Below are 27,167 nucleotides of genomic sequence, written 5' to 3'. Positions count from 1 at the left end.
GTCGCTGAGCCGAGGACGTGCCGCCGCCGCGGGGAAGGGCCCCGTGTGTGGCCCTCCGCGCAGCCCCTTGTCCCGGTTTTTAGGGTTCGGGGTTTTTATGAGCCCCTTTATATCTCATATTTAAAAGGGGAAAAGCGTCTTCCCTCACCACCTCCTCCGCTTTTTTATTTTTGGGGTCTAAGTTACCCAGAAGGCTCATGTCTTATCGTCAGTGACCGAGAATTATTCTAATTAAATGTAGCTGTTTTTGGAGGATGGGTGGGTGGAGAGATCCTCTACTATTGAAATTTCAGTCGCTTTTTGAGGCGTCCGCCAGGAAAGCTCCAAGAAACAGCAGGCCAGCATCGGGCAGAGCTGGATTGCAAAATTTGGGGGCCGAGCGGTGTGTGCACAGGTGAAGACAACTAAAGCTCTCCTTAAAAAAAAAAAAAAGTTACTTAAAGATGCACTTTAGTTAGATGGGCGTCCGATAGAATATGAGAAGTGATTGCAAGCGAGAACCAAACTGTTACTGGCGGGCAGTGACGGCGACCCGAGGGCTGTTTGGGAACCGCGTTCCTGGGTCCTGACGCCGCCGCGGCTGCTTGGGGCGGGGGCGAAAGTAGGTTCACAGCTGCGACGGTGCGAAGCCGCTGAAGCTGTTGGGATGCTCCCGACGTGCATGCTGGGTCCTTGCAGACCACTGTCCGCCCCCCTTGGCTCACCCCCGTACGTATGCACCTCTGTGCCACACCCGGCCGGCTGTAAGAACTAAATGCGCCTAGGAAGTGTTAGCCATGGTTACCGTCGTTGTCATTTAGATGCCAATCACACTCGCTCTGCCAACGTGAACAAGTAGGAATCGCCTCATGGTAAGAGGAATAAATAAAACCTCTGTGCGGAAGTCCTAGGAAAGGACGGGGCTGGCAACTAAAGCGGTGGTCAATTCATCATGCGACTCATTGTCATGGTGAGAATGGCATTCCTTGAAGAAGCCAGACCGCCTGAGGCTTGAAACAGTAGCTTAATTGAGGTCTCCCTGTTTAAGTCATTCATTTGGTGGCAGTGGGTAGAAGTTTGACAGTTTTAAACATCATTCTTCTTTAACCATAAGTGATTTTTGAGTTACATCAGTTAAAGTTACCTGAATTCAATGTCATTGAACCTCAAATCTTCAAAAAAGTTATTTTTCAGATAATTTTAAAATTATTGATATCTTATTGCTCAAAATACCTTTAAAAGCATAGTTAATCAGTAGATTAATACATTTTAAAGTATCATTGATTTAAGTTTATCAAAATAAAAAAATATATAGTACCTGGTAAGAGTCAATATAGGTTGCTCTTAATTTGAATGAAAAGTACCAGAAACTCTGGCCGGGTGGTTCAGTGGTTGAGCGTAGACCTATGAACCAGGAGTTCATGTTTTGATTCTGGTCAAGGGCACATGCGGGGATTGTGGGCTCAATCCCCACTAGGGGGGCTGCAGGAGGCAGCAATCAGTGATTCCCTCTCATCATTGATGTTTTTATTTCTCTCTCCCTCTCTGAAATCAATGAAAAAATATATATGTGTAAAAAATAAGATACAGAACCTGAAGGCTTAATGAGATAAAACTTCAATTGTCAATGCAGAAATATTGAATTCACTAAAATACATTTTTCATTTGACTGAGAACTTTAAGGAAAAACTAGTTAACAGGTATTCCAAAAGTTAAGTAAACACCTAGTATGATAGCTTTGGTATGTTTTCAGCAGTGACATGTCTTATATTTGGTGTTGTCTCCATGCAATACCTAAGGTAGTTAGTGTTTTTTTCTTTGAGTGTTTTCCTTGTTTACTTAGAATATTAACTGCAAGTTTTTGGTTCTTAATGATTTCCTACATGATTCATTTACTACGGTCCTCATGAAGACATATTGTTATTTGGGGAACAACAGCTTGGAATATGTTTGGTGTGTTTTTTTTTTTAGTATAGGGTGTTTGTTTTTTAATGTATATGATGATATGATGTGTTATGGTATAAAGACAGTTAGGGCTTTGGAGTCCAAATTGTTCTGGGTTTTTGTTTTTTTCCTCTTAGTTTTGAATCTGAGCCCTAATGCTCTCTGTGATCTTAAGGAAGTTACTTGAGAGCTTTGGTTTTCTTACATATAAATAGAGGTAATAAAATCTACCTCAGAGTCATTGTGAGGATTATATGAAATAATTTGTGAAGTTCTCAAAGAGCAAAGAGGTAAGAAGAGGTGTGTATATACGGGAAATGGATAGAAACCAAGATTACAAGGAAATTTATAGGAAGAACAAATCTTAGATAAAAGAGACACTGAATACTAGCCTTAAACTTTTTTTCACTGAAAAAAAGAAGTTAAAATATGTTATGGTTTCTATATAAATTTGCATACATTTAAATTTTTGACGTTGATTTAGCATGCTATAACTTTCACCCACCTTTAAAAAATTAAATTATTCTATAAAATATTTGTGAACTAGTAGTCTCGATTTAATTTTGACACCACTGATTCATATTAATTTTGTATAGATCATAAAAGGTACATTATGTCATTTACCTACCCTAAAAGATGAAAGATATTTTCTAAAGTACTTTTGAGCAATATTTTTTAAAATATATTTTTATTGATTTTTTTTTACAGAGAGGAAGGGAGAGGAATAGAGAGTTAGAAACATCGATGAGAGAGAAACATCGATCAGCTGCCTCCTGCACACCCCCTATTGGGGATGTGCCCGCAACCAAGGTACATGCCCTTGACTGGAATCGAACCTGGGTCCCTTCAGTCCGCAGGCCAACGCTCTATCCATTGAGCCAAACCGGTCAGGGCTTGAGCAATATTTTTAAGATGTAGTTAATAAGATCTGATACTGATATTTAATAGCTTTCAAGATCCTTTAAATCTTGAGACTAATCAAGATACATAGAATTAAAAGAAACTCTTAAGAGTAAACCTCAAGTGGCTTTATTCTTTAGCCTGACCTCTTTGGGGATTTATTTCAGACTGTTGATTTTAATGGATAAATTTACACAAAAGCCTATGGGCAAAAAAAAAACAGAATAATTTGATATTAAGACAGATTTTTAGAAATTGCAGCTGAGAATTGCCTCTAAATTTTTGAACAAATAGAAATGCAGTTGAGTAAAATCAAAACAGCAGTAGCCCAAACATGGTCCAGATATGAGTGACTGTAGCCTGAATAGTCACTTCCCCTCTGCCATGTATGAAATATGTATAAACAACAAAAAGCCCCTTTCCCTATAAATTAAAACAACTTCTAACAACACTTTCTTCCTAATCTATCCACTTTTTTAATGTAATGTGAAACATTTTAGAAAGCAATTTGCCAGCAGAATTTAATGCCTTAGTGTGTGTTCTGAAGTCCAGTCATTAACTACATATAGTATATATTTAATACTTTCTCTTTTCTGTTCTCTTATCCAAGCCCAATACTACTTGATTAAGAAATAAGCTTGTGCCGAAACCGGTTTGGCTCAGTGGATAGAGCGTCGGCCTGTGGACTGAAAGGTCCCAGGTTCGATTCCGGTCAAGGGCATGTACCTTGGTTGCGGACACATCCCCAGTAGGAGATGTGCAGGAGGCAGCTGATCGATGTTTCTAACTCTCTATCTCTCTCCATTCCTCTCTGTAAAAAAATCAATAAAATATATTTTAAAAAAAAAAAGAAATAAGCTTGTCAAATCAATTCCAGGATATTATTGGGAGAGGGGTATGGGGAGGAGGGCTTTATAGCTTCTATAGCTTCAAAAGTTGCTATGCTCCATTAGTAAATATTTTTATTGTGGACAAAAATGTAATCTGCTGCGGAGGTCTTTGTTTCAGTAGTTCTAGAATGTGAGAGTTGAAACAAAAACTAAGTCCAAACGTCTGATTTTATATAAAGAAACAGAAGTTAGATCACCTACCACAAGACAAGGGCAGTTCTAGTGAAGTCAGTTCTAGCCTTCAGTTCTTATCAATTGAGTCTAACTGATGGTTCCACTATACCAGGCTTGCAATGGCTATTTTATAATAAATCTGTATAACAAAATCTAGTATTTTTCTTTATATGTAGGAAAATAAGATAAACATTGAATATGTTCTCTTACAGAAAAAAAATGCTGCTATGAAGACATAATTATATCTCATAAATGAAGCTACTACTGTCATGATTTTAGTGCTGCAGAAAGGATGAACTTCAGTGGACAAGAGGGCATTTTGAGGGGTAGTAGGATGCTTGAGGCCTGGAATTTAAATTTGAGCTACTTCCTGAAGGTAATAATTTTATTTTTAACTAATTGAAAGCAACAGCTGTCATAAAAGTTCACAATTGTCTATTATGACTTAAGGGAAAAGGCACATTACACCAACGGTTCTCAACCTGTGGGTCGCGACCCCTTTGGCGGTCAAACGACCCTTTCACAGGGGTCGCCTAAGACCATCCTGCATATCAGATATTTACATTACGATTCATAACAGTAGCAATATTGCAGTTATGAAGTAGCAATGAAAATAATTTTATGGTTGGGTCACAACATGAGGAATTGTATTTAAAGGGCCAGAAGGTTGAGAACCACTGCATTACACTTTCTATATAGGTACTTTGTTATGTTTATGGTTACTTGTGGTTACTTGTTGGCAAAGAACATTTTATACCTAGATATTTGATATTAATATCTTCATTCTTTAAAAAAACCTTTACTTTGACATGATAAAAGGCAATGCACATTGCTTAGAAGGATTAGGGAAGGAAGGAGTAATACTTTACACTGCATTCAAGTTATTTTTTAAAACAGTGGCATGTACCTGGGTTGCAGGTTCCAGCTCCACCCCTGTCCGGGTGAGGATTATCAACAACAAAATCAATGGAAAAAAAGGTTATCTGTATCTTAAAAATTTACTTTTAATTTCCAATTCAGGAGTGGGTTAGGTCAAGAGATATTGAAACCCAATTTTACGTATAGAAACTACTTTAAGTAGTATTTTCCCAGTGTAATCAGAAAAAGTGATACTAACCCACAGAATAGGTATATTGTAGTACATACTGAAAGGAAATTTTTGAGTTTTGAGGTCCCAGAAGACATGAGAAAAATAAGGTACCTTTCTTCCATTGGCAAAATCCCAGTCTGGGCAAAGTTCGGAAGTAAGTGGTTTATGTTTGGCAATCTTCCTAGTTTTAACATCATCCCCACCGCTTTATGAGTGCACTTCCTGGCATTCATCCTGCCCTACATCCTCACTGCAGCATCTAGCTCAGGCCTGCTGAGTCCCCACCCCCACCCCCCTTTTTTTTTTTAATTAGTGCTCTGTGCCTCAGATGTACTTGCTGTCTCACCTCCGAACTTTTCACGGTAGCTGTTTTTAACTTAAAGGAAGAAAGCTATCTTTATGTAAATTAACACAAATTTGTTAATGACTGCTACTCGTTCCAAAGTTTTCTTTTTGAGAGAAAATGCTTATTAACTCCAATGAAAATGTCATTGATGAGCCCTGGCCGGGTAGCTCAGTTGGTTAGTGTCATCCCTGTACACCAAGGTTGCTAGTCCCATCCCAGTCAGAACACATACAAGAAGCAACCAATGAATGCATAAATAAGTAGAACAACAAATTATTATTTCTCTCCCTCTCCCTACCTCTCTCTCAAATAAATTTCATTGATGAAATTTAAGTTAGGGTAAGAGAAATTAAATAAATGAAAAGAAATTTTAGGCCAGAAGGGATAATTTGTAATAAGATCAGGCACCTTAGGAAGAGAAGAGTAAGTTTTTAGAATTCTTGCCCCTTAGCTATTTGTCGTTTTTAACCTTTGAATCTATTTACAGGATGTTTTCTCAGTGGCCAATGCCTGCATAATTAGAGCTCAGTTTTCTGGTGAAGTAAGAGATCTTAGATTTCTTGCTGGAGAGCTTTTGGGTATTAGGAATGCCTCTAATTAAATTATAACCAAGGAAAAGTTGAGAGCAATGAACAAAGAACTTTTAGCATCTTTAATTTGTTAACCTATCAAAAAAATATTTAAAGGGACTAATGAAGGAAGGAGGGAGCTTTGTTACCTCAAAAGAGTTTCTATTATAAGAATGAAGTGTAGGCTTTGAGATCACTACAGGTAGATTTGAGTGTTTGGCCACTTAATGTATTTGTAATCTTGGTAAAGTTATGTAATTGCCTGAGTCTTATTTTTTATATGGAAATTGGAGAAAGTAACTGAATCACAGGGTTGTTGAAGAGATCAAATAAGTAAGCCAATCTGAGAAAGTTATAAATTTTTTCTCTTATAGCTTGAGAGGTAACTACAATTTTTTGGAATTTTGGTAATAAATTAGATTATAATATAAGTAATTTAAAATCTTAAAGGAGAAGCAATTTAAAGATATTTCATAGTTATATATTAAAAATAAGAGTGACTTTTTAGCCTGTTACAATTTATATTTGAGGTAGAATAGTTACAATATTTTGGAAATATGAAATGGCTAACCTTGTAGATTTTTTAAAAATGGTTAATTTTATAAATGAATATTTATATACTGTCACAGAAAAATATGTTTTTAATGTATTCAAATATGTATACTACTAAATAAATCTAAAGTGCAAGGTATAAATTTAAATTAGGATTTAGGGTGATGAAATTATTGTGTATCCTGATTGTGGTGGTGATTACATGGACATGTGTATTAAAATCCACAGATTATATACACATAGAAAAGTTCAATTTAGTACATATTAACTGAAAAAATAAAATTTTAATGATTTAAAAAAATGTATGCTGTCTTTTAAAAAATAAAATAAAATGGTGGGTTCTTAAAAAGATTCTATGAGATTTACTTTATATTATAAATTTTCAATGGTATTCTTTACCAGTTTCATTTTAACCTTACGCCAGTTTTAAGACATAAAACGTGTGTGTGTGTGTGTGTGTGTTTAGATAATACAGAATCCTATACTCACTACAATATAGTAGGTCAGAGTTTGTGAACCTAAGCAACATTGGTCTTTTTGTTGTGGCGGCTGTCCAGTGCGTTTTAAGATTTTTAGCAATATCCCATTAGATACCAGTAGCACTCCTCCACTCTTCCCCAGCCCCCATACTGACAACCAAAAATGTTTGCAGACATTGCTGAATGTCCTTGAGGGGTGGGGAGTGGGTAAGGAGACAAAATCACCACAGTTGAAAATCACTGTACTAGGCCTTAGTAGCTCAAACTTTGGAATACATACTTCTTTATTTTCAAAGCTCGACTGATTGTATATTATGGTGAGAGTTCTGTATACCTAATCACCTATACCAAGAGATCTTTTTTAAAATTATTTAATGCTACAATATGGTACATCCAACTCATAAAGTTAAAAGGCTTTACTTTTATTAAATCTTTGTAAAATGAGAGTTTTAGAAGTATTTGAAGGGTATAACAATATATGCCACATAACAGCAATCTTAATAAGCCAGTATGTGAGTGGAAAGATTGGAAGAAGGAACTGCATAGCACTATGTCCTGCCTTGAATATATTCTGGTGCCTTGGCAAATCATTTAACGAAAATGTTTATTATTTATAGAGTGGGAATGACTTAACCTAAATTGTATAGGGTAACAGAGTAGGGGAAGTGAGTGATTTGATTTAGACATAAATTATGTAAAAACATTAAGGCTTTAATTGATCAGATATTTGAACTCTTTCAGCTCTTAAATAATAGAAGAAAATGGAATTGAATATGATGTCAGCATGGAACAGTCTAATGATTCATTAATAGTCAACCATAATGATTCTGAAGATTCAAAAACAGATTCTCAGGTAATTTGAGATAGGGATTCAACTGGGAACTTTTTCCCATTCTAAGGGAAAACAACATGCCATTTAACAACTTTTTATGCTGAAGGAATACCGTTATACTTAATGTATTCAAGAATTTTAACATTTTATTTTTCACAATTCAATCATATTTAGTTTTGTATATTCATAACATTTTATACTCATGAAATCCTTATGTTGAATTATATTTCATCACTTGAGGTTGAATATAATAAAAATCAATTTCACTTAAGAACTGCTTTCTGTCTGTATCAGTCTGTGAATTGACAACTTTTGCAGTGTAAAGTGGATAGTTAACTGAAAAAAAAGTCTTCATTTTTATTATAAACATTATGTTTTTTTAAAAAATTGTTATGTTTTACAAACATCCAAATGATTATTTATTTTATTATTTTTTTGCAAAGCATTCAACCTGTATCGACTCCAGGGATCCTTCCTTTGGACAAAATAGTTCTGATAGAGTTTTACCCGTCACTACTCATGAAGCAGATAATTCACTCACATCACAGAATATACCAGGGCCCCTGACTCAGGCACAGACTCTTTCTGCAGAGCAATTTCACCTAGTGGACCAAAATGGGCAACCTATTCAATATGAACTTCAGTCATTGGAGGATTCTAATGCACAAATGGTGAGTATATTTTATAAAGAACGAGTTTTAGCCCTAACCAGTGTGTTCAATGGTTAGAGCGTCAGCCCGCATACCAAAGGGTCGTAGGTTCGATTCCTGGTTAAAGGCACATACTTGCATTGTGGGGGTGCTGTGGGGGCAACCAGTCTATGTGTCTCTCTTCTCTCTCCCTCCCTCCCTCTCACTCTCCCTTTCTCTCTCTCTCTCTCCACCCCCTCCTTTCCACACTCTCTAGAGAAAATATTCTCTGGTGAGGACTAACTATATATATGTATATATATATAGTTTTACTACTTGTGTTTGAAGATTTAAAAATTTGCATTTCTTATCAAACATTCAAGAGTCACATTGACTGGTTGCCTCCCACACATTGACATTCCTCTAAATTTAAGGCAATGGGTTCAGTATTAACCTGAAAAAAAGTATAATGTATACTTTTCTCTATGCTTTTAGATTTTTTGGAACTTTGTAGTATTCCCTATAGACCAAGACAGGACATATATAAATGCAGAGATATAAAAACAAATACTGTTTAATTAGACATCTAAAATGTTACTGTTTTTTTAACTAATAAAATGACTTAAAATATAGACGATTACCACACAAATAGGACAAACATGTATGGGTAAGACAATAAATATAAAAAAGTTAATACATTTGACATACAATATGACAATCAGAGCCTTGTCATATTACTGAGTCATTAGATCTCACCCATGTGTAATGACTACGATCATAGGTGGTTAAGATCATAAGACATAGGGTCAAACTTCCTGTTTTGAATTCTAGCTTTACCAGTTAACAGTTTGAGACTTTGGAAAAATTTTTATGTATCTCAGTGTTTTCATCTATAAAATGAGGGAAATAATAGTATCGACCAAAGAGGCAGGCATGTCTTTAATGATTTAAATCATAACTCTTAAATTAGTATAGGCTTATGCATTTGATTTCTTTTTTAATGAATCCAAGATGATTGTTGCCAGCTCATCAGAAAATGGACAGATGCTTCGTGTAATTCCATCTACCCAGACAGGAATGACACAAGTGATTATACCTCAGGGACAGCTTGTGGATATGAATAGTCCTCAGGGTGAGTAATAATGGGAGATAGGGGATTTTAGAATGTTTTAAAGAAAAAGATGTACACTTAGAAAAATCACCTCATGAAAGTCAGTGCTAAAATTGATTTCTTTGGGTAAGGTTGTGAACTGAATAATTAGAAAAAATTTCTTAGCCCAAATAAATTTTAAGTTCATTTTTCAACTCCTGTCTAGGTTAGCTGTCTATTTCATTTTGGAATTCTATGAAGCTGGTTGACTCTTGCTTCCTCCCAAATGACCAGTGAGCATAAAATAAATTCTTAATTATGATAACAGTAATAATACCAACAATAACAGGAATATAGTGCTAATAGCTACTGGAGAAGATTTTACATTTGTATTTTTATGTATTTTTATCAGTATTGTTGTTAGTCATATCACTTATTACTTTTTTTAATGATTCTTTTCATCCTCTTTGCTCTTTTCCTTCTTTCTTTGTTCCTTCAATTTCAGAAAGGAGACTCGTATTTCCAGTTTCTTTTTATTTTACTTTTTCTCCACTTATTTAATGATAACACTATTCTCTTCCTTTTGCTTCCCTTGCCATTCCATCTATTTGAATCTCTTTTCTAACATCATAGTTACACTCTTCTGTTGCTTGTTCATAGTTATTTAGGGTAGATATTTTTACCTTAATGTTTATGATTCTTTGTCTTTGTTAACAGTTCTTAAAACAAAAACTTAAGGAAAAAAAACATAGTTTGCAGAAAACAATAAACATGGTATAGAAACAAAAACAAGTCAGTTTTACATTTTCCTATTATGTATAATCGGAAATTATACAGACTCTAAATATGTATAACAATTATTTCTACCACTGTTATATCCTAGATGTTCAATATAAGTTCCAAAAACTTAATTACAGAATTTTAGTAGTCAGTATTAAAATTGGAAAGTAAACAAGTTTATCAGAGAAATTCTCAGTAAAGCATTGTAAGGTTTATTGTCTTTAGCTTCAGAGCATATCTTCCCTTTCCTGTTTCAGATATTAAAGTTCTAGTTAGTTACATTCTCATGGTCTTATTCAAGATAGTGATGTTGTTTTGTTCTTGTGATTGTGGTTAAGATGCCTCTGAAGAGAAACCCAGCAACAGAAACTTACCAACTGCAAGACTGGATGCTCTCGCCGACCATAACAGTAGTTATATTCTGCATCCACAAGCATCCCTCACATTGCCCCAAAAGACAGTGACCAGGTGAGTCAAGGGAACAGTAGCTCATCTTTTGTTATCACCATGGAAATACAGTTTTTTAATTATTACATCTAAAGCTGGCTGACTGTAGAAAAGATCAGAAATTCAGGAAATACAATAGGCTGTCATCAAACATACCTTTATTTTAATGGCTTCTTGGCAGTAAGGAAGCTAGTCTAAAAGAGGAAATGTCCAAAGTGCTGCTTTCCTATCGTATTTAAAACAACCTGGAAACACCTGACACTAATGGAATTTTTAGAATAAAGAAATATTCATTCTAGTTCCTAAAATTTTTAATGGTCTCATCACATTTTTATGCATTTAATTCCTCTGTGGTAAAGTGTTTAAAATGTGTTTTGTTATGTATTTCAGCTTTTACTTTTGCCTTAAAATAACACTTTATAATAATTTAGGAAAATATAAACATGGCTTTTTAAAATATATATATATATTTATTGATTTTAGAGAGGAAGGGAAAAGGAGAAAGAGATAGAAACATCAATGATGAGAGATAATCATTGATTGGCTGCCTCCTGCACATCCCACACTAAGGACTGAGCTTGCAATCTGGTCATGTGCCCTGACCAGGAATTGAACTGTGACCTCCTGCTTCATAGGTAGATGCTCAACCATTGAGCCATGCTGACCGGGCTAGACATGGTTTTTGTATTAGTATTTTTTAATCTATGAAAATATTTTTAAATTCACATAATACTTATGACCTTTAGTCTTAGAACTTGACATAATATCATGCTATTCCTTTATGTTTTTATTTATTTTAAAGAGAAGGGAAGGGAGAGGGAGAGAGAGCTAGAAAAATCAATAAGAGAGAAACACCCATGAGCTGCCTCCTACACAACCTCTACTGGGGATTGAGCCCGCAGCCCTGACGTGCACTGACGGGGAATCGAACCTCTTGGTGCATGCCTGTATACTCAACCACTGAGCTATACTGGCCAGCTATCATGCTATTCTTAACAAGTCACCTGAAGATGTTTTATTAGCTCATTTTTTAATAATTGAAAATAATTATATAATGAGAAAAATATACGATTTTAACGAGACAGGTAAAATACTTGAAATTGTTGGAACTACAGGTACTTGGAAGCACAAACTTGGGCATTTGTGTTAGCAGGTACTAAAATAGTCATGATTAAATAAAATTATAATTAATATACCCATCAGATCAATCTGTCATTATTATTCTAATTTCTTATTGATGACCTCTATACTTTGTCTTTGATACTGCCTAAGAGAATAAAGCAGTTGAATGCCATGTATATGTGTAACTTGTAACGTACATTTAAATATATTTATCCCCTGTCTCAGAATGCTTGAAGAACCATTTCTGGCTCCTCTCCAGCCACTTTCTTCTAACACACCTATATGGGCCTGCCGTCTTAGGAGTTGTGAGGTGAGTTAAAAACAACCCTTACCTAGATTCACTTAATGAATTACAATTCATCCCAAAATGTCCACCTTTTTTTGTTTCTTAATCCTCAACGGATGGTATTTTTCCATTGATTTTTAGAGAGAGTGGAAGGGAGGGGGAGAGATAGAGAGAGAGAAACACCCATGTGAGAGACACATCGATTGGTTGCCTCCTGCATGCACCCTGACCGGGCCAGGGATTGAACCTGCAGCTGAAGTACGTGCCCTTGACTGGAATCAAATCGGTGATGCTTCAGTCTGCACGCCGATGCTCTATGCACTGAGCCAAACCAGCTAGGGCCCAAAATGTCTACTTTTGAAAACGACTAACAGAGGCTGTATCTCTCATCTATTCTTTTATTCCTTAGAGTTTGTATGATCAATTAAAGTAGAGATAATATAAATCTTCTCACTTCACTATCATTTCTTCCCTTGTCTTTCATGAAAATATAAACATGGTTTTTTAATATATATATACTTTTATAGATTTTAGAAAGGGAAAAGGAGAAAGAGAGAGAAACATCAATGATGAGAGAGAATCATTGATCAGCTACCATCATTTTTCTCTGCTTTTGATCTTTTGACCATTCCTTCTCTTTCTTTGCTTGTGCTTATTTATTTTCATCTTCTCAGTGGAAATTCTTCAAAGTTCACTGTTTGACCTTATTTTATTTCTCTACGTTTTATCCCTTGTACAGCTTATCAACTTTGTTGACTTTCAGCTATCACTTTTATAAAAATCCCCAAATATATATCACCAGTTTCTTCTTTTTTTATTTCATTTTATTGAATTTATTGAATGACATTGATTAATAAAATTATATGTTTTAGGTATACAATTCTATAATACATTATATGTATATTGTGTTGAGTGTATATACATACAGAGACATATATATACTTGTCTATATTCTAAGCATCTATATTCAAAAGGGGAAACCAAGTTAATTAGTAAATTCTGTGTCCAGTAGATAAAAGTATTTATGCTAATTTCCACAAGCTAAGAAAAAGAAAAACCCATTACTTATTTTTGGCACTTAAGGTCAGACAGGAATTCCAGAGAAGGGTCTTCATGAAAAGAATGCTGATATAATGAACAAATTCTTTGACATCATTTTTAAATAAGATACATCACAGTTTTCATAGGTTTTCAAACAGATTCATGGCATAATATCAAAATCAGTTTCATTAAAGAAGCTCCACAGGGAACCAGTACCGTGTGGCTAGTTTTATGCTGATTTGGTTGGATATGGGGGGAGAATTTTAAGTATATGGAATAATGGATACATGATATATTCTTCAAGCTATTTTCCTTAAAGATTATTTGTCTCTAACAAGATTTTGATAAAGTCAATGTGGCAGTGAGTTTGGCATTCTCTAACAAATACCTGGACAGTATCTATTTGATGACGCTAGTTGAATTCAGACCAGGTCTGCTGGTTGTAGTAGACCATTGATCTGAAGGAGAAATCACATTGTCTTTTGAGAGCTGATGAGTCTTTTATCTTGGACAATCACCTCATTAAATTTTTTGTACAATGAAATATATTTGCTAATAATTTTGTTATTTAATTTTACTACATGCAGAAAATTGGAGATTCATACCGGGGCTACTGTGTAAGTGAGACTGAATTAGAAAGTGTTTTAACATTTCACAAGCAGCAAACACAGAGTGTTTGGGGAACTCGCCAATCTCCAAGCCCAGCCAAGCCAGCTACACGTTTGATGTGGAAATCCCAGTATGTCCCATATGATGGAATTCCATTTGTCAATACAGGTACTTTTTAAAAGAAATATTTTAAAAGGTTCAGCAGTAGCCATGATCCATTCTGAAACTGTGGTTTTCATTTTGGTAGATGATAACTAAATGTTAATTGATAAAAATGTATATTAAACTAAAAAGAATACTTAAAATAAACATAACCAATATTTGTAAAATTGCATTTTAATATATTCAATAAATCATGCTTCCTTTTGATATTATGCTGAAAATAAAAAATAATATTGAAATTCCAGGTACACCTCTTTAATAGAAATTAAACAGTAAGCAATTTTATTATCTTAAATATATATATCTCTTGTGTTTTGTTTTTGTTTTTTTATCCAATCTCCAGATATTCTCTCCTCTTTTGATTTGTCTTGTGGTACAAATTTATGTCCATTTTATATAACCTATAAGTCTTGAGTTACTATATAGAATTGTGTATAATCAAGGGTTATATAGAATTTTAATATCAGGGTTCTCAAGCATCAGATGCATTATATACAGTATTCTCAAACACTAGTGTTTACTAGAGCAGTAGAGTTTCAGACAATTCCCAGAGATTTACCCTAAGACCAGTCAGATCCCACAGAACCTAAAAATAAGTGATTTATTCCAGGACTATGTGGGTACTGATCCAGCTGGAAGAGTTGCAGCCTCATCCTGGACCTCTGAGGGTAAAAAGAAATACTTAGAGGAAGATAAGATAAATGTAGCTTGTGCCCAGGTTTATCAGTATTGTACAAAAGAAATGCAACATTTTCCACTACCCTAGTTCTAATTCCTTTTTAACTCTTCACAAGTAGCCACTACGTGAATTTGGTGTGTATCTTTCAAGTCTGTTTTTATACTTTACCATACATGTTTGTATCTATGATTATATATTTTGTTGTTTTGAATATTTAAAAAATATATATAAATAGTAAACTGTAGACATTATTATGTACATTTTTCACTCACCCTTATTTTGAAATCTATCCATATTGATACTTATAGATCCCAGTTAACTCAACTTAGTTATTATATAACAGTCCAGCATATGACCAAAACACAATTACTTTTCTATAAATAATCATTCAGGTCTCCAGCTTTTCAATATTACAAATGCTATAGTCAGACCTCCACAATATACATTTTCGTAGAAAAGATGTAATTACGTGTTAAAGTGGAATTACTGAGTTGTGACTTATGCCCATTTCATCTTTACAAGATTCTCACAAGTTGTTCACTAAAGTGGTTGTATAAGTTCAAAAATTCCTTCTCTCAATTGTTTTTGGCCACATGTGTTTTAGAAGTTTGAATTTTTGGACTATAATAATGTAATGTTACAAAATACTTCTAGCATGTATTCTGTAGACAATCTATATATATAAAAGCCAAGCAACTGGAAAGACTGGAATGACCGGTCGCTATAATGTGCACAGCAGCGGCCAACCGACCCCAATAGGCACCCCCAACCGCCCGCAGCCCCTCCCCCCGCATGGCCCCACCCGTGTTGGGTCTCTATATAAAAGGCTAATATGCTAAGTGTTCCTCTGTCCATCCGACGGGTTGATATGACACTCACTGACCACCAGGGGGCAGACGCTCAATGCAGGAGCTGCCGTGATGTGCACTGGCCATTTACAAAGAAATGGCAGCCGTGGACCTGGTGCCGACAAAGCAACACTCGGCTTCCCCCAAGTGGGACTCGGGCCCCACCACCACCCCGGAGCGACAGCCCACCAAGTCACAGCCCATGCTGCCGTGGCGCAAAATGCGGCCCAGCCCAGCCCAGAAACGGTAGCCGTGGGCGCCAGGTAATGACATCATGTGGCAACGCCCAGCTTCCTCTCCCTAGTGACTACTAGCCTCCTTGGAGTTTCTTCAGCCCAGGAACACAACTTGCTTCATAGCCAGTACACTTTAACCAAATGTCTGTGAAGCGTTTTCCCATGCCTCATCTCATTTGATCCTCACAGAAGTCCTGGAGTAGGTAGATAGGAGACTCAGTGGAATCTTATTCTCTTTTCATTACCCAGAAAACAGAGATTTAGAAAGCTTAGACACTTGACCCGCCTGAAAAGAAGAAATGGTGGACCTTGAAAATGACTTCAGGTTTTCTCACTAGTCAAACAGTAATATTTTATGGATAGTCACACTAAGGAAGAAGTTTAAAAAGTTTGAGATCTCCTGGTATATAGTATATACTAAAGTATATGTCTCTAAAAGATAAGGACTCTTCCTCTCTTTCTCTCTACATATATATATATATATATATGTATATGTGTATATATATATGTATATATCCTATATAATAAAGAGCTAATATGCTAATCAGACTGGATGGCCGAACAGCAGAATGACCTTCCGGACGACCTTCCAGACAAAGCCGGGGCTGCGAGGGCCTACTCTTGCACAAATTTCATGCATCAGGCCTCTAGTATATATGTATATGGAGAATCCCATTATCATGCTTTAAAAGAATTACCAGTAATTTCTTAATGTCATAAAATGTCCAATGTTTCCATTCTTCCATTTATCTCAATTCTTTTTTCCATAAGTTTGTTCAGATTCACATCCAAACAGAGGTCAAAGATTATATTTGGTTAACATATATCTTATATTTATTTTTATCTAAAAATTTCTATCCTGTTTCCCCTCAGATAGTTTGTTCTGTAGAGTTTGCCATATTCTGGATTTTGCTGGTTCTATCTCTGTGGTGTGATTTAACATGTCCTTTTATCTCATCTACTTCCTATAAACTGTTAGATTTAGAGGCTTAATTAAGTGAAGATTCAATTTTCATAAAAGTATTTTTTTCAAGAATACTTCATAAGTTCTGCCTCCTTATTGCTACCTATGTGTCGCACCTTTTAGTGATGTTAACTTGATCAGTAGAGTCAGTTTTTTTAGATTATTGTCAATTTTTGCCATTTGAGGAATGTGAGATAGTATTTTACTATTGTTTCAATTTGTATTTCCCTCTTTACTAGTGAAGTTGAACATCTTTTTGTTTGTTAGTTTGATATCCTTTTTCTTTCTGAATTGCCTGTTCTTAGCCCTTGCCCATTTTTCTGTTTGATTGTTTCTTTATTTAAAAAAATTATTTATGGTTCTTCATATTCTGCATTTTAATCTTTTGTTATGTCTTATTAAATACTGTTTTTCAAACTGTTGTTTTTACTTTACCTTTATTTATGGTGCCTTTTAAATACAGGTTTTACATTTTAATGTCAGCTTTATCAGCATTTTAATTTATGATTTGCATTTTTGTTTTTATATTTTGGAAGTTTGCTGTACCCTAGAATAGGATATTCAACTTAAAATCTTAACTGTATAGTTTTTACATCTACTTATTTGTATTATCTATTACTGTGTAACAAAGTACCCCACACTTCAGGCTGAAAACAACAAGCATTTTTTACCTCACAGTTTCTGGGGGTCAGTCGTCCAAGAATGGCTTAGCAGTTGGTTCTGCCTTAGGTTCTCTCACAAGACTGCAGTGAAGGTGTGGGCTGGAGCTGCAGTCATCTCGTGGGTGCCTGGGGGGATCTGCTTCCAAGCTCACGCATGCAGCTGGTAGCAGACCTTATTCCTTGCCACAAGAGCTGCCTCTACACAGAGCTGCCTCGCTACGTGACGCTGATTTTTCCCAGAGAGAGCAATCCAAGCAAGAGAGTATTCAAGACGGAAGTCACAGACTTTTTAAATAACCTAATATAAGAAATAACGTCCTGTCAATTCAGCTATGTTCATTGGAAGTTAGTAAGTCTAGCCCATGGTCAAGGGGAGGGAATCACACAAGGACATGAGAACTAGGAGGCAGGGATCATTGGGGGCCATCTTAGTGACTGGTTATCACATTATTCTAACAGCCCAAATAGAAAAAAGGAAATAAGTAATTATAAAAGGAAATATAATTTTAAATGACATTATTTGTTCACAAATACAGCATGTACTAATTTCTATTTATAAAATGGTAAATTTTATTAAAATCATATGTATGTTGTAAATACCAGTTGACATTCAGTAAATGTAGTATTTACTCATTTACTTAACATAATGTGGTACGTTTGCTAAATATTACAATCAACTTTTAAATTTATTTGTACACTTTATTTTAATAAGTCGTATTGCTGTATTCTTTCCTTAAAGTTGTGTAACGAAGTATAGATTTTGATATAGCCACCACCAAGTTATTTTTAATCTAGTATCCAGAATGGATAGATACTTGATATAATAGCAGTAGTTGGTCTTGGCCCACAGGGAGTAGAGCCGTGGTAATGGAGTGTCAGTATGGGCCAAGGAGAAGAGGTTTCCAGTTAAAAAAGATCAGTGAGCAGGAAAGCAGGCCTTGTCACCTCTACAAAGCCACTTGTCCAGCCCGGTAAGCTTTCATTTCTTTTTATTTCTTTCTTATTAAGTACTTATTTTTGAATAGCTAATATTCACTTTTTAATGTTTTAGCAGCTCCAAAAAATATACAGTGAAATCTGACTTTCTTCTTACCCTTGCTCCCTTGTCCCTCTTTAAAGCAGCAACTCTTACCAGTTTCTTGAATAACCTTCCAAAGTTATTCTGTGTATATGAATATATATATACATATATATGTGTGTGTGTGTGTGTGTGTGTATATTCATATGCATATATATTCTCCTTTACTTTCATATGTGTGTGTGTGTGTGTGTGTGTGTGTGTGTATATATTTATTCTCCTTTACTCTCATAAATGGCTCAGTAAAGCTTACTAATATTATCTTTTTTTAAAGTTAGGTAGGAGTGGACCTTCTTTCCTTCTATAAATTCACATTGATTTATTTTCATTCTGAATGCCTATTGTGATTGTTTACTGTACAGCTATTATGCTTCAGACTAGTTTGAATGTAATGATATATACTACTATATACTTTGCTTTTCTTGATTCCAAATATATCTGAAAACTGCCATGACTGTATATAAAAGCACTGGTTATTTCTTTAAAAATTTTTTTAAGTTTACTTTTAAAATTGAGATATAATTTACATATAACATATTAGTTTCATGGCTCCTTCTTTTTAATAGCCATATAATAGTCTATTTATAGATAAATTATCATTTACTTAATTAGACTTGTAAATTTTCAGCTGATTTTTACATAGGGTAATAGATCTAAAACTTTACATGTAACTTGGGAGAAAAATTTCTATATGTGAAGAAATAATTTTATTCTCTGTTTTTCTATAAGTACTTCCTAAGTATCTACTCTGTGCCCAGCAACTACGTTTGGGTGCCATGGGGAGTAGGGAGACTAAAACAGCTATAAGATTTTTCTTAATCACCCTAGCCGGCTTGGCTCAGTGGATAGAGCGTCAGCCTGCGGACTGAAGGGTCCCAGGTTCGATTCCGGCCAAGGGCACATGCCTGGGTTGCAGGCTCAATCTCCAGTGGGGTGCGTGCAGGAGGCAACCAATCAATGATTCTCTCTCATCATTGATGTTTCTATCTATCTCTCTCCTTCTCCCTTCCTCTCTGAAACCAATAAAGAAATATATTTAAAAAAAAAAAGATTTTCCTTAATCATGGAGAACTTAAAATATTGTTGGAGTAGATCAGTAAACAACACCTTTAGAGAACATAATAGTATATAGTATGGATTAGCTAACTATCTTCAGAGAGAGAATATAACCATGCAAACACATTAATAGGACAGAAAGTATGGAAAGCCTGGGTGCTGAGGTTTAGATTGAATTTGGATAGGTAGAGAGTTAAAGGAAATAAATTGTAGGCTAAGAGGACTATATAAATAAAGATAGGCATGATTGTATATTTGCTACTAGTATTAGAGGAAGAAGGATGATTTCTCCATTGAAATGATATAACCTTCATAGGAAAAGCAATTTTATATTTGAGGTAATTGAAAGTAAGATTAGGTAAAAAGTGCCTTAGCTGGTTTGGCTCACTGGATAGAGTGTCAGCCTGCAGACTGAAGGGTCCTGGGTTCAATTCCAGTCAAGGGCACATGCATGGGTTGTGGGCTTGATCCCCAGTAGAGGGCGTGCAGGAGGCAGCTGGTCAGTGATTCTCATCATTAATGTTTCTCTCTCCCCCTCTCCCTCGAGAGAGAGAGAGAGAGAGAGAGAGAGACTGACTAGGTAAAAAGCTAGAATCATATGGAATGCCTTGAATGCTGCTAAGAAATTTTATTTCATTAAAGAGCAGATAGATTCTTTAGTAGAGAAGTGCAAATGTGAAGAATTATTGTGGCATTTATGTATCAAGTAGATTTAAGTAATGAAAGACTGAATGTCCAGAGGCCAGAAGGAGGCTAGTAAAGTAATCCTGGTATGAGGTAATGATGGCTTCCAGAAGAATGAATAAGTGGCAAATCCAGAAGAAAAAAAAAAAGCTAATATCCAGAAGTATTTAGGTATTTTTACTGAAATTATGATTATTGTTAATTTGCTAAGTATTATGAAGCACTGAGAATATAGCATGTCTTTCACATAATCCTCTGAATGCTTTCTAGAATAATTGAATTTTTTCTAAATTTTAATGCTTCAAATAAACTTCTGGTTGATAAATTAGGTTTTCTTGAGATTTCAATATAATAAAAAATTCTCTTTTTTCTTATTAAAAGAATTTACATTAAAAAGGTACAAAAGTTTCCTGAATATAGAGTTCCTACAGACCCCAAAATTGATAAGAAAATTATACGAATGGAGCAAGAGAAAGCCTTTAACGTGCTAAAGAAGAACTTGGTAGATGCTGGTGGTGTTTTTAGGTATGACATTTATATGATGATATTTTATTTTATAAATTAATTAGCTCCATTTGCAAGAATTCCTTCTGTAAGAGAAATAATAATTATGGTTTCCAGTTATTTTATTAACGGTTTTTATAAGGTGGATGCCTCACTAGTAGTTCCCTAAGTATTAAAATGATTTGACACTGTATAAGCCAGAGGTGAGGAACCTTTTTTCTGCTAAGGATCATTTGGATATTTATAACATCATTTGCAGGCCATACAAAATTATCAACTTAAAAATTAGCCTGCTAGAGAATTTACTAGTATATGCATATATGCATAGCCCATGGATACAGACAATAGAGTGGTGAAGGCTTGGGTGGGGGTGAGGGTGGGGTGGAGGCGATCAATGGGGAAGAAACATGAACAAACAAAGGGGACATATGTAATACTTTCAACAATAAAGATAAATTTTAAAAAAGAAAAACAAAGAAAAAAATTAGCCTGCTATATTTGGTCAAACATTTAATTAACTCACCCCTAATGTCTTGGCAGGGCCAGACCAAATGATTTCGTGGGCCTTTTATGGCCTGCAGGCCATATGTTCCCCACCCCTGGTATAAGCCATTGAGTTTATCAGCCAGATATCATGGCTAAATTTTACCAAACAATTCTGTATACCATAAGGAAGTTTTTTTCCAAAATGACAAATACATTTTTAGCAACACATTTCACTATATACTGTATTTAGTACTTTGTTTTAGATACTTACTAGGAGCCAAACTTGTAGTTACTTGAATATTTTTTTAACCCACCTTTGATTACTTGTGGCAGCCAGAAATGAATCCTAAGCCCTAAAATTCTGTTTTATATCTTTTATACTAAGGTTTTAAAATTTTTTAAGTTTAATTTTTTAGTAAATTTATTGTGTGACATTGGTTAATATAATTATATAGATTTCAAGTGGAGTTTTCTGTGATACTTGATATGTATATTACACTATGTGCTCACCACTCAAAGTAAAATCATCTTCTGCCCTCATATTTGGCTCCCTAAGGTCTTAAATAAGAAGAAATATTAGTTTTCTTTTTTGTATCAGTCTAGAATTTGCAATTGTAAAATGGGGTCAAGGGTATGGGTCATAGTTTTTGTATGATCTTTAAAAAAACTTTCAGATGTATGAAAAATAAATAAACTCAATAATTAGATCCTTCAGTTTGGAGAACATTGCATATAACTTTTAATTAAGTAGGCTCCATTTTATGCAATATCAGTCATTGCAAACATTTTGTACAGATATATCAATTAAAACAGTATCCTACCAGATTGTTTCATTTTCTTAGCATTTGTTTTGTGCACTGCACTATTGTATGAGCGACCTTTTAGTCTTATTCATTGGGTAACAGGAGCTGGAATGCTGTACAGGCAGTTTGTTGAGCTCCTGTCAGAGACAGTTCTCCCACATAGCTCAATCTTGTGTCCACTTTTTGGTTGGAAGAATAATAGGTGCAACACAGGGGTTGTAATCTGGGGACAAAATGGTAGACGAGTGGGAAAGTACACAATTCAAAAGATGATGTTATAAAAAGTCTCATTATTTTGAGGTGAAATTTACTTAATAGGAGATTTAAAATGCCATTTTCATATATATTTAAATCCTGTGCCTTCCTTAACTTTAGGGCCATAGTAAAAAGTCTGTTAAAAAAAAAAAAGATTTTTATGTAATTGGGTTTAAAACCAATCTTAGAAAAGTTAAGCAGAGGGCAATTTAAATTTATGTTTAATATGATATAATAATATATAATTTTTTCATAAAGGATTATTCCTTCTCTTGATAAGTATTAACAGATGTAATTATGATTCTTGCCTTTGTCTAGTAATATAATTTTAAAATTTTCTTTTGTCAGGTGGTATGTACAGTTACCTACACAGCAAGCTCATCAGTATCACGAATTGGAGACTCCCTCCCTCCCTTTGTCACCTTCCCCTTTTCCTGTGTCCTCTATGGAAGAAGAGGAAACTGCAATTAGGGATGAGAATTGTACATTACCCTCTCGTCTACATCCTCAAGTAGCACATAAGATTCAAGAATTAGTATCACAAGGAATAGAACAAGTGTATGCAGTAAGGAAACATCTAAGGTATAGTAGAAACAAATTGCTTGAATATGTTTTTCATTTTTTGTTGATTTAAGTAATACACTTAATATTATAGAAATTTTCAGTAAATATGCCATTAGAGTGCTTTCCACAGTGGCTTCACCAATCTGCATTCCCACCAACAGTGCATGAGGGTTCCCCTTTCTCAGCATACCAACCAATACTTGTTATTTGTTAACTTATTGATGTTAGCCATTCTGATAGGTGTGAGGTGATATCTTATTGTGGTTTTAATTTGCGTTTCTCTGATAATTAGTGACATTGAGCATCTTTTCACTTGTCTATTGGCCATCGGTATGTCTGCTTTGAAGAAGTATCTATTCAGGTCATTTTCCCATTTTTTATTTAACTTATTTATTTGTTTTTCTGATGTTGAGTTTTATAAGATCTTTATAAATTGTGTCATTAACCCCTAATCAGATGTATTGGCAAATGTGTTCTCCCATTCAGTGAGTTGTCTTTTCATTTTATTGATGGTTACCTTTACTGTGCAAAAACATTTTAGTTGATTTAATCTCATTTGTTTATTTTGTATTTTTATTTTTCCTTGCCTGAGGGGATAGATCAGAAAAAAATACTGCTATAAGAAAGATACTAGATTTTACTGACTATGTTTTCTTGTAGGATTTTTATGGTTTTGAGTGTAACATTTAAGTATAGAACCAAAGATTTTAAAACCTCTAGGTCAAGGTACTTATTTTAAGCTATTTGAAATATAATATATTTTATTACAGCAGAAGAATATGGATAGTTCTTTGTCTAATGAAATTTTATATGTAGCACTCTGGTCTAATTTTATTGATACTCAGGATATAATAATTACTAGTAACTATTATTGTCATGTGGCACTTACCATGTGTGTGCCAGGTGTTATGCTATATACATGACATGCATGAACTTGTTTATTCTTACTACTATAAAATTGGTATATTTTTTCTCATTCTGCAGATGAGAAAATGGTTAAATAACTAGCTTAAGAGATAGAGGCAGAACTGCAACTTAGGTCTGAATCTACAGCCTGTAGTCTTTGCTATGATTTCTTGTACTTAATTGACCTGTTTGTACTCATTGTTGTGTAGTCTGATCCGAATAACCTAATGAGTATTTTCTAGGATTATTCCTTAATTAATACATTACTTTATTATTTAGCAGATTTCTTAGACATTTTATATTTATTTTCATTGAGGCATTGTTAGACTAGAACCAGAACTTGGTAAAGCAATCCACTATTTACTAAACCTGTATTTTAAGAACAGAGGTATAATACAGCTCTGCGATATGGTCTACCTAATGTAATGCACAAAATTTTATATATTAATTTCTTTTATCTATCTATTTTTATATAATTATATGGCAATACTGCCTTCTATTTCTATCTTCTGTTTTGTCTACTTGTAAAATGCAAGGAGATCATATTTTATATGATATTAATTGATGCCTTTTAGAAGCAACATAACATGATATTTATGCAAATAATCTGAGTGAGAGCCCAAGCTCTCTTACTTACTAGGTAAGTGTACAATTTGGGGCAGATTACTTCTGCAACCTATCAGTTTCCTTATCCATAAAGTGGGAATGCAAAGGATTATATTAAGGGTTTGAGTAGATACTTGATGTGAAGTGTACAGTGCAGTGCCTGACCTAGTAGGCATTCAAAAACATCCTTAAATTGAAAATAGTGATTCCTTTAAATCATAAAAATGTAAAGCTCACTCTAAGATATACAGTTGTTTAACCAATGTAAATATTACATTTCTTTAATCACATGAATTCTATGATTTAAGGTAGGGAAATGAAAATGGAAAAAGTTAAAGTACTTATAAAGCTATAAACCATGTTTTATACTAGTTTATGCTAAAAAGAGAACCTTCTCTCATGTGATCTAAAGTAAATCGCTAGATTATGTTTTATTCTATTTTATATTATCTACAGAAAATTTGTGGAAAGAGAACTGTTCAAATCTGATGAGGTACCTGAAAGACATAATTTATCCTTTTTTCCAACTGTAAATGATATAAAAAATCACATCCATGAAGTACAGAAATCCTTGAGAAATGGAGATAATGTATCTAACTCAGAGATTATTCCAGCAACGGTATGATTACAACTGTAATTCCTTGTTTTATTACATAATCTTTCTCAGCCTCCATTACTATTTGGACTAATAGGGATGATTGCAATTAGGCCATGTAAGTAACTATGATATAAGAGAAAATAGGGGTATTTTTCTTAAAACATAAATACTGTGAACTCTTAAATGATGATTTAACTAAATCTGTTTTTTGCTTTCACAAGAAGAAAAACCAGTGAATATCCAACTCTGACTATAATAATAGTAATAGTAATCTTTATTTTAAAATCAGCATAGTTTATCTCTGTAAAAAGTATACCTTATTCATTCAACAGACAGTTATTGATTACATGCTATGTATATTTTCCCCTCTTTAAGTAGATGGGTAAATTTAAATAGAATAGTTCACACTTGAATAAACAAAGTAATAATGTTCTATATTCCACCTATGGATATTAACCCTTTGTGGTCCGATTTTATTTTTGGAATTCAAATAGTCTGGTCCAAATTAATTGACGGGATTGAACGTTGAACCGGTTTGCGGTGTCAACCTCAGCCTCGACATTGGACCTGCTCCTAGCACCTGGTCTGTCGAGTCAGCCTCGACGTTGGACCGAAAAGGGTTAATGTTACTTCATACTGTGATAGTTTCCCTCTGAATATTGGTAATTTCTATGAAAATTTTTCCTGCTCTGAAGAGATTAATATAATTACCCAGAAACTAGTCATTGTAATGCAGGTAGTGATTATGGCATTAAAATATCAGCAACAGTATTCTTTGTTCTCCACATTTTTACTATCCAAATTCAGTAACTGAATAGATTAATAGATTCAGATTTTTTTTTAAAGCTATAGCTACTAGTCTTTGCTATTCAAAACTCTTAATTATTCTTTATCCCAAATTCAGGAATGAAAACAGATTTGGTTAGCAATGGTCTTTGCCACCTACACTTTCTAACCAAAGTCCTGCTATCTGAACTTGGGAAGCTAATGCATTTAGTTAATGAAGTATACTTGTGCTTTGAGAATATAAACAAGTGAAGAGAATAATTACAGAATAAAACATAATTATACTATGACGGAATATGACAGTTGTATTGCTGTTTTAAAATATTTTTTAATATTCTACTGAAGTGAATGTTCCCTTTTTAGCTTCAGTGGACTACAGACAGTGGGAATATTCTCAGAGAGACTGTGACAGTAACATTTGCAGAAGGTAGGTTATCTTAATACCTTTAAAAATATAAAATCAAACAATGTTAAAACTTGAAGACATTTAAGATAGTATCTCATCTAATCAAATTTAATGGATAAGGAAATCATGGCTCAAAGAGAAAAGAGTAACTATGTTAGGACTTATCAAAATAATTCCAGCTATTTAAATTCCCTCTTATAATCAGCTCTTATGCTTCTTTATGATTGAAATTTGAGTCTGATTACTATCACAGTTTACTGTAAAGTTAGGTTAATTCCAGTACTAATACTAAGATACTCTGATCAGGAAACTGATTTTTCTCATATGTTCTAACTCCTGTGTTCTCTCAATAGCCCAAACTTATTTCAACCCCTTTGTTCTCTCTTTTGGAAATGTCTTCTCTCTCTTCTGCATGGCAAACTCCACTCACTACTCAAATAATAATCTCTTTGGCTGTAAGTGCTTTCTTAACTTCACCCCCTGTATAAAGTTAGCTATTTACTCCTTTGTATTTACCTCTTCATTTAACATGGTATCCTTTTGTTTACACATCTGTATCCTTCATTATGATTTGAGCTCCTCAGGGGTACAAGGATTGTATTTTATTCAAATTAATATACCTAGTTCATAGCATGATGCCTGCTAAAAAGTTAACACCTAAAAAATGCTTTAGAATAAATTTATGAATAACTATATGCAATACAATTATTTCTTTTTTTTAATCTTTATTGTTCAGATTATTACAGTTGTTCCTCTTTTTGCCCCCCATAGCTCCCATCCACCCAGTTCCCACCCCACCCCATGCCCTTATTCCCACCACTGTCCTCGTCCGTCTATAGGTATAAAATTGTTGTCCAATCTCTTCCCGCACCCCCCACACCCGCTTCGCCCCAAGAATTGTCAGTCCACTCCCTTTCTATGCCCCTGATTCTATTATATTCACTAGTTTATTCTGTTCATCAGATTTTTTATTCACTTGATTTTTAGATTCACTTGTTGATAGATATGTATTTGTTGTCCATAATTTTTATCTTTACCCTTTTCTTCTTCCTCCTCTTCTTAAAGGATACCTTTCACCATTTCATATAATACTGGTTTGGTGGTGATGAACTCCTTTAGCTTTTT

The 27,167-nt window shown here is 34.4% G+C and overlaps 1 protein-coding gene across 5 annotated transcripts in view; it reads left to right on the top strand.

The window, feature by feature from the left end:
- The first annotated feature begins 6 nt into the window (after positions 1-6).
- CARF (calcium responsive transcription factor) overlaps positions 7-27,167 on the top strand; it is a 43,529-nt gene continuing 16,368 nt past the window's right edge. For 2 of the 5 annotated variants that reach the window (XR_001363675.1, XM_014546114.1), the window contains exons 1-14: positions 2,053-2,213; positions 2,991-3,124; positions 4,100-4,263; positions 7,665-7,776; positions 8,199-8,426; positions 9,396-9,516; positions 10,593-10,722; positions 12,049-12,133; positions 13,738-13,927; positions 18,161-18,281; positions 20,510-20,653; positions 22,525-22,758; positions 24,709-24,871; positions 26,000-26,063. Coding sequence is in view for 1 of the 5 variants with exons in the window: in XM_014546114.1 (XP_014401600.1) it covers positions 7,708-7,776; positions 8,199-8,426; positions 9,396-9,516; positions 10,593-10,722; positions 12,049-12,133; positions 13,738-13,927; positions 18,161-18,281; positions 20,510-20,653; positions 22,525-22,758; positions 24,709-24,871; positions 26,000-26,063 (1,549 nt within the window). In the remaining 4 variants the exon portion in view is untranslated. Of the gene's footprint in view, positions 395-2,052; positions 2,214-2,990; positions 3,125-4,099; positions 4,264-7,664; positions 7,777-8,198; positions 8,427-9,395; positions 9,517-9,700; positions 9,768-10,592; positions 10,723-12,048; positions 12,134-13,737; positions 13,928-18,160; positions 18,282-20,509; positions 20,654-22,524; positions 22,759-24,708; positions 24,872-25,999; positions 26,064-27,167 lie in introns of those variants that run through there. The other 3 variants (XR_001363674.1, XR_001363676.1, XR_001363677.1) reach the window with 3 other exon arrangements.

The sequence above is a fragment of the Myotis brandtii genome, unplaced genomic scaffold (assembly GCF_000412655.1).
Source record: "Myotis brandtii unplaced genomic scaffold, ASM41265v1 scaffold43, whole genome shotgun sequence".
Taxonomy (NCBI): Eukaryota; Metazoa; Chordata; class Mammalia; order Chiroptera; family Vespertilionidae; genus Myotis; species Myotis brandtii.
The sequence above is the reverse complement of the archived record's forward strand: the minus strand, read 5'-3'. Positions and strand labels throughout refer to the sequence as shown.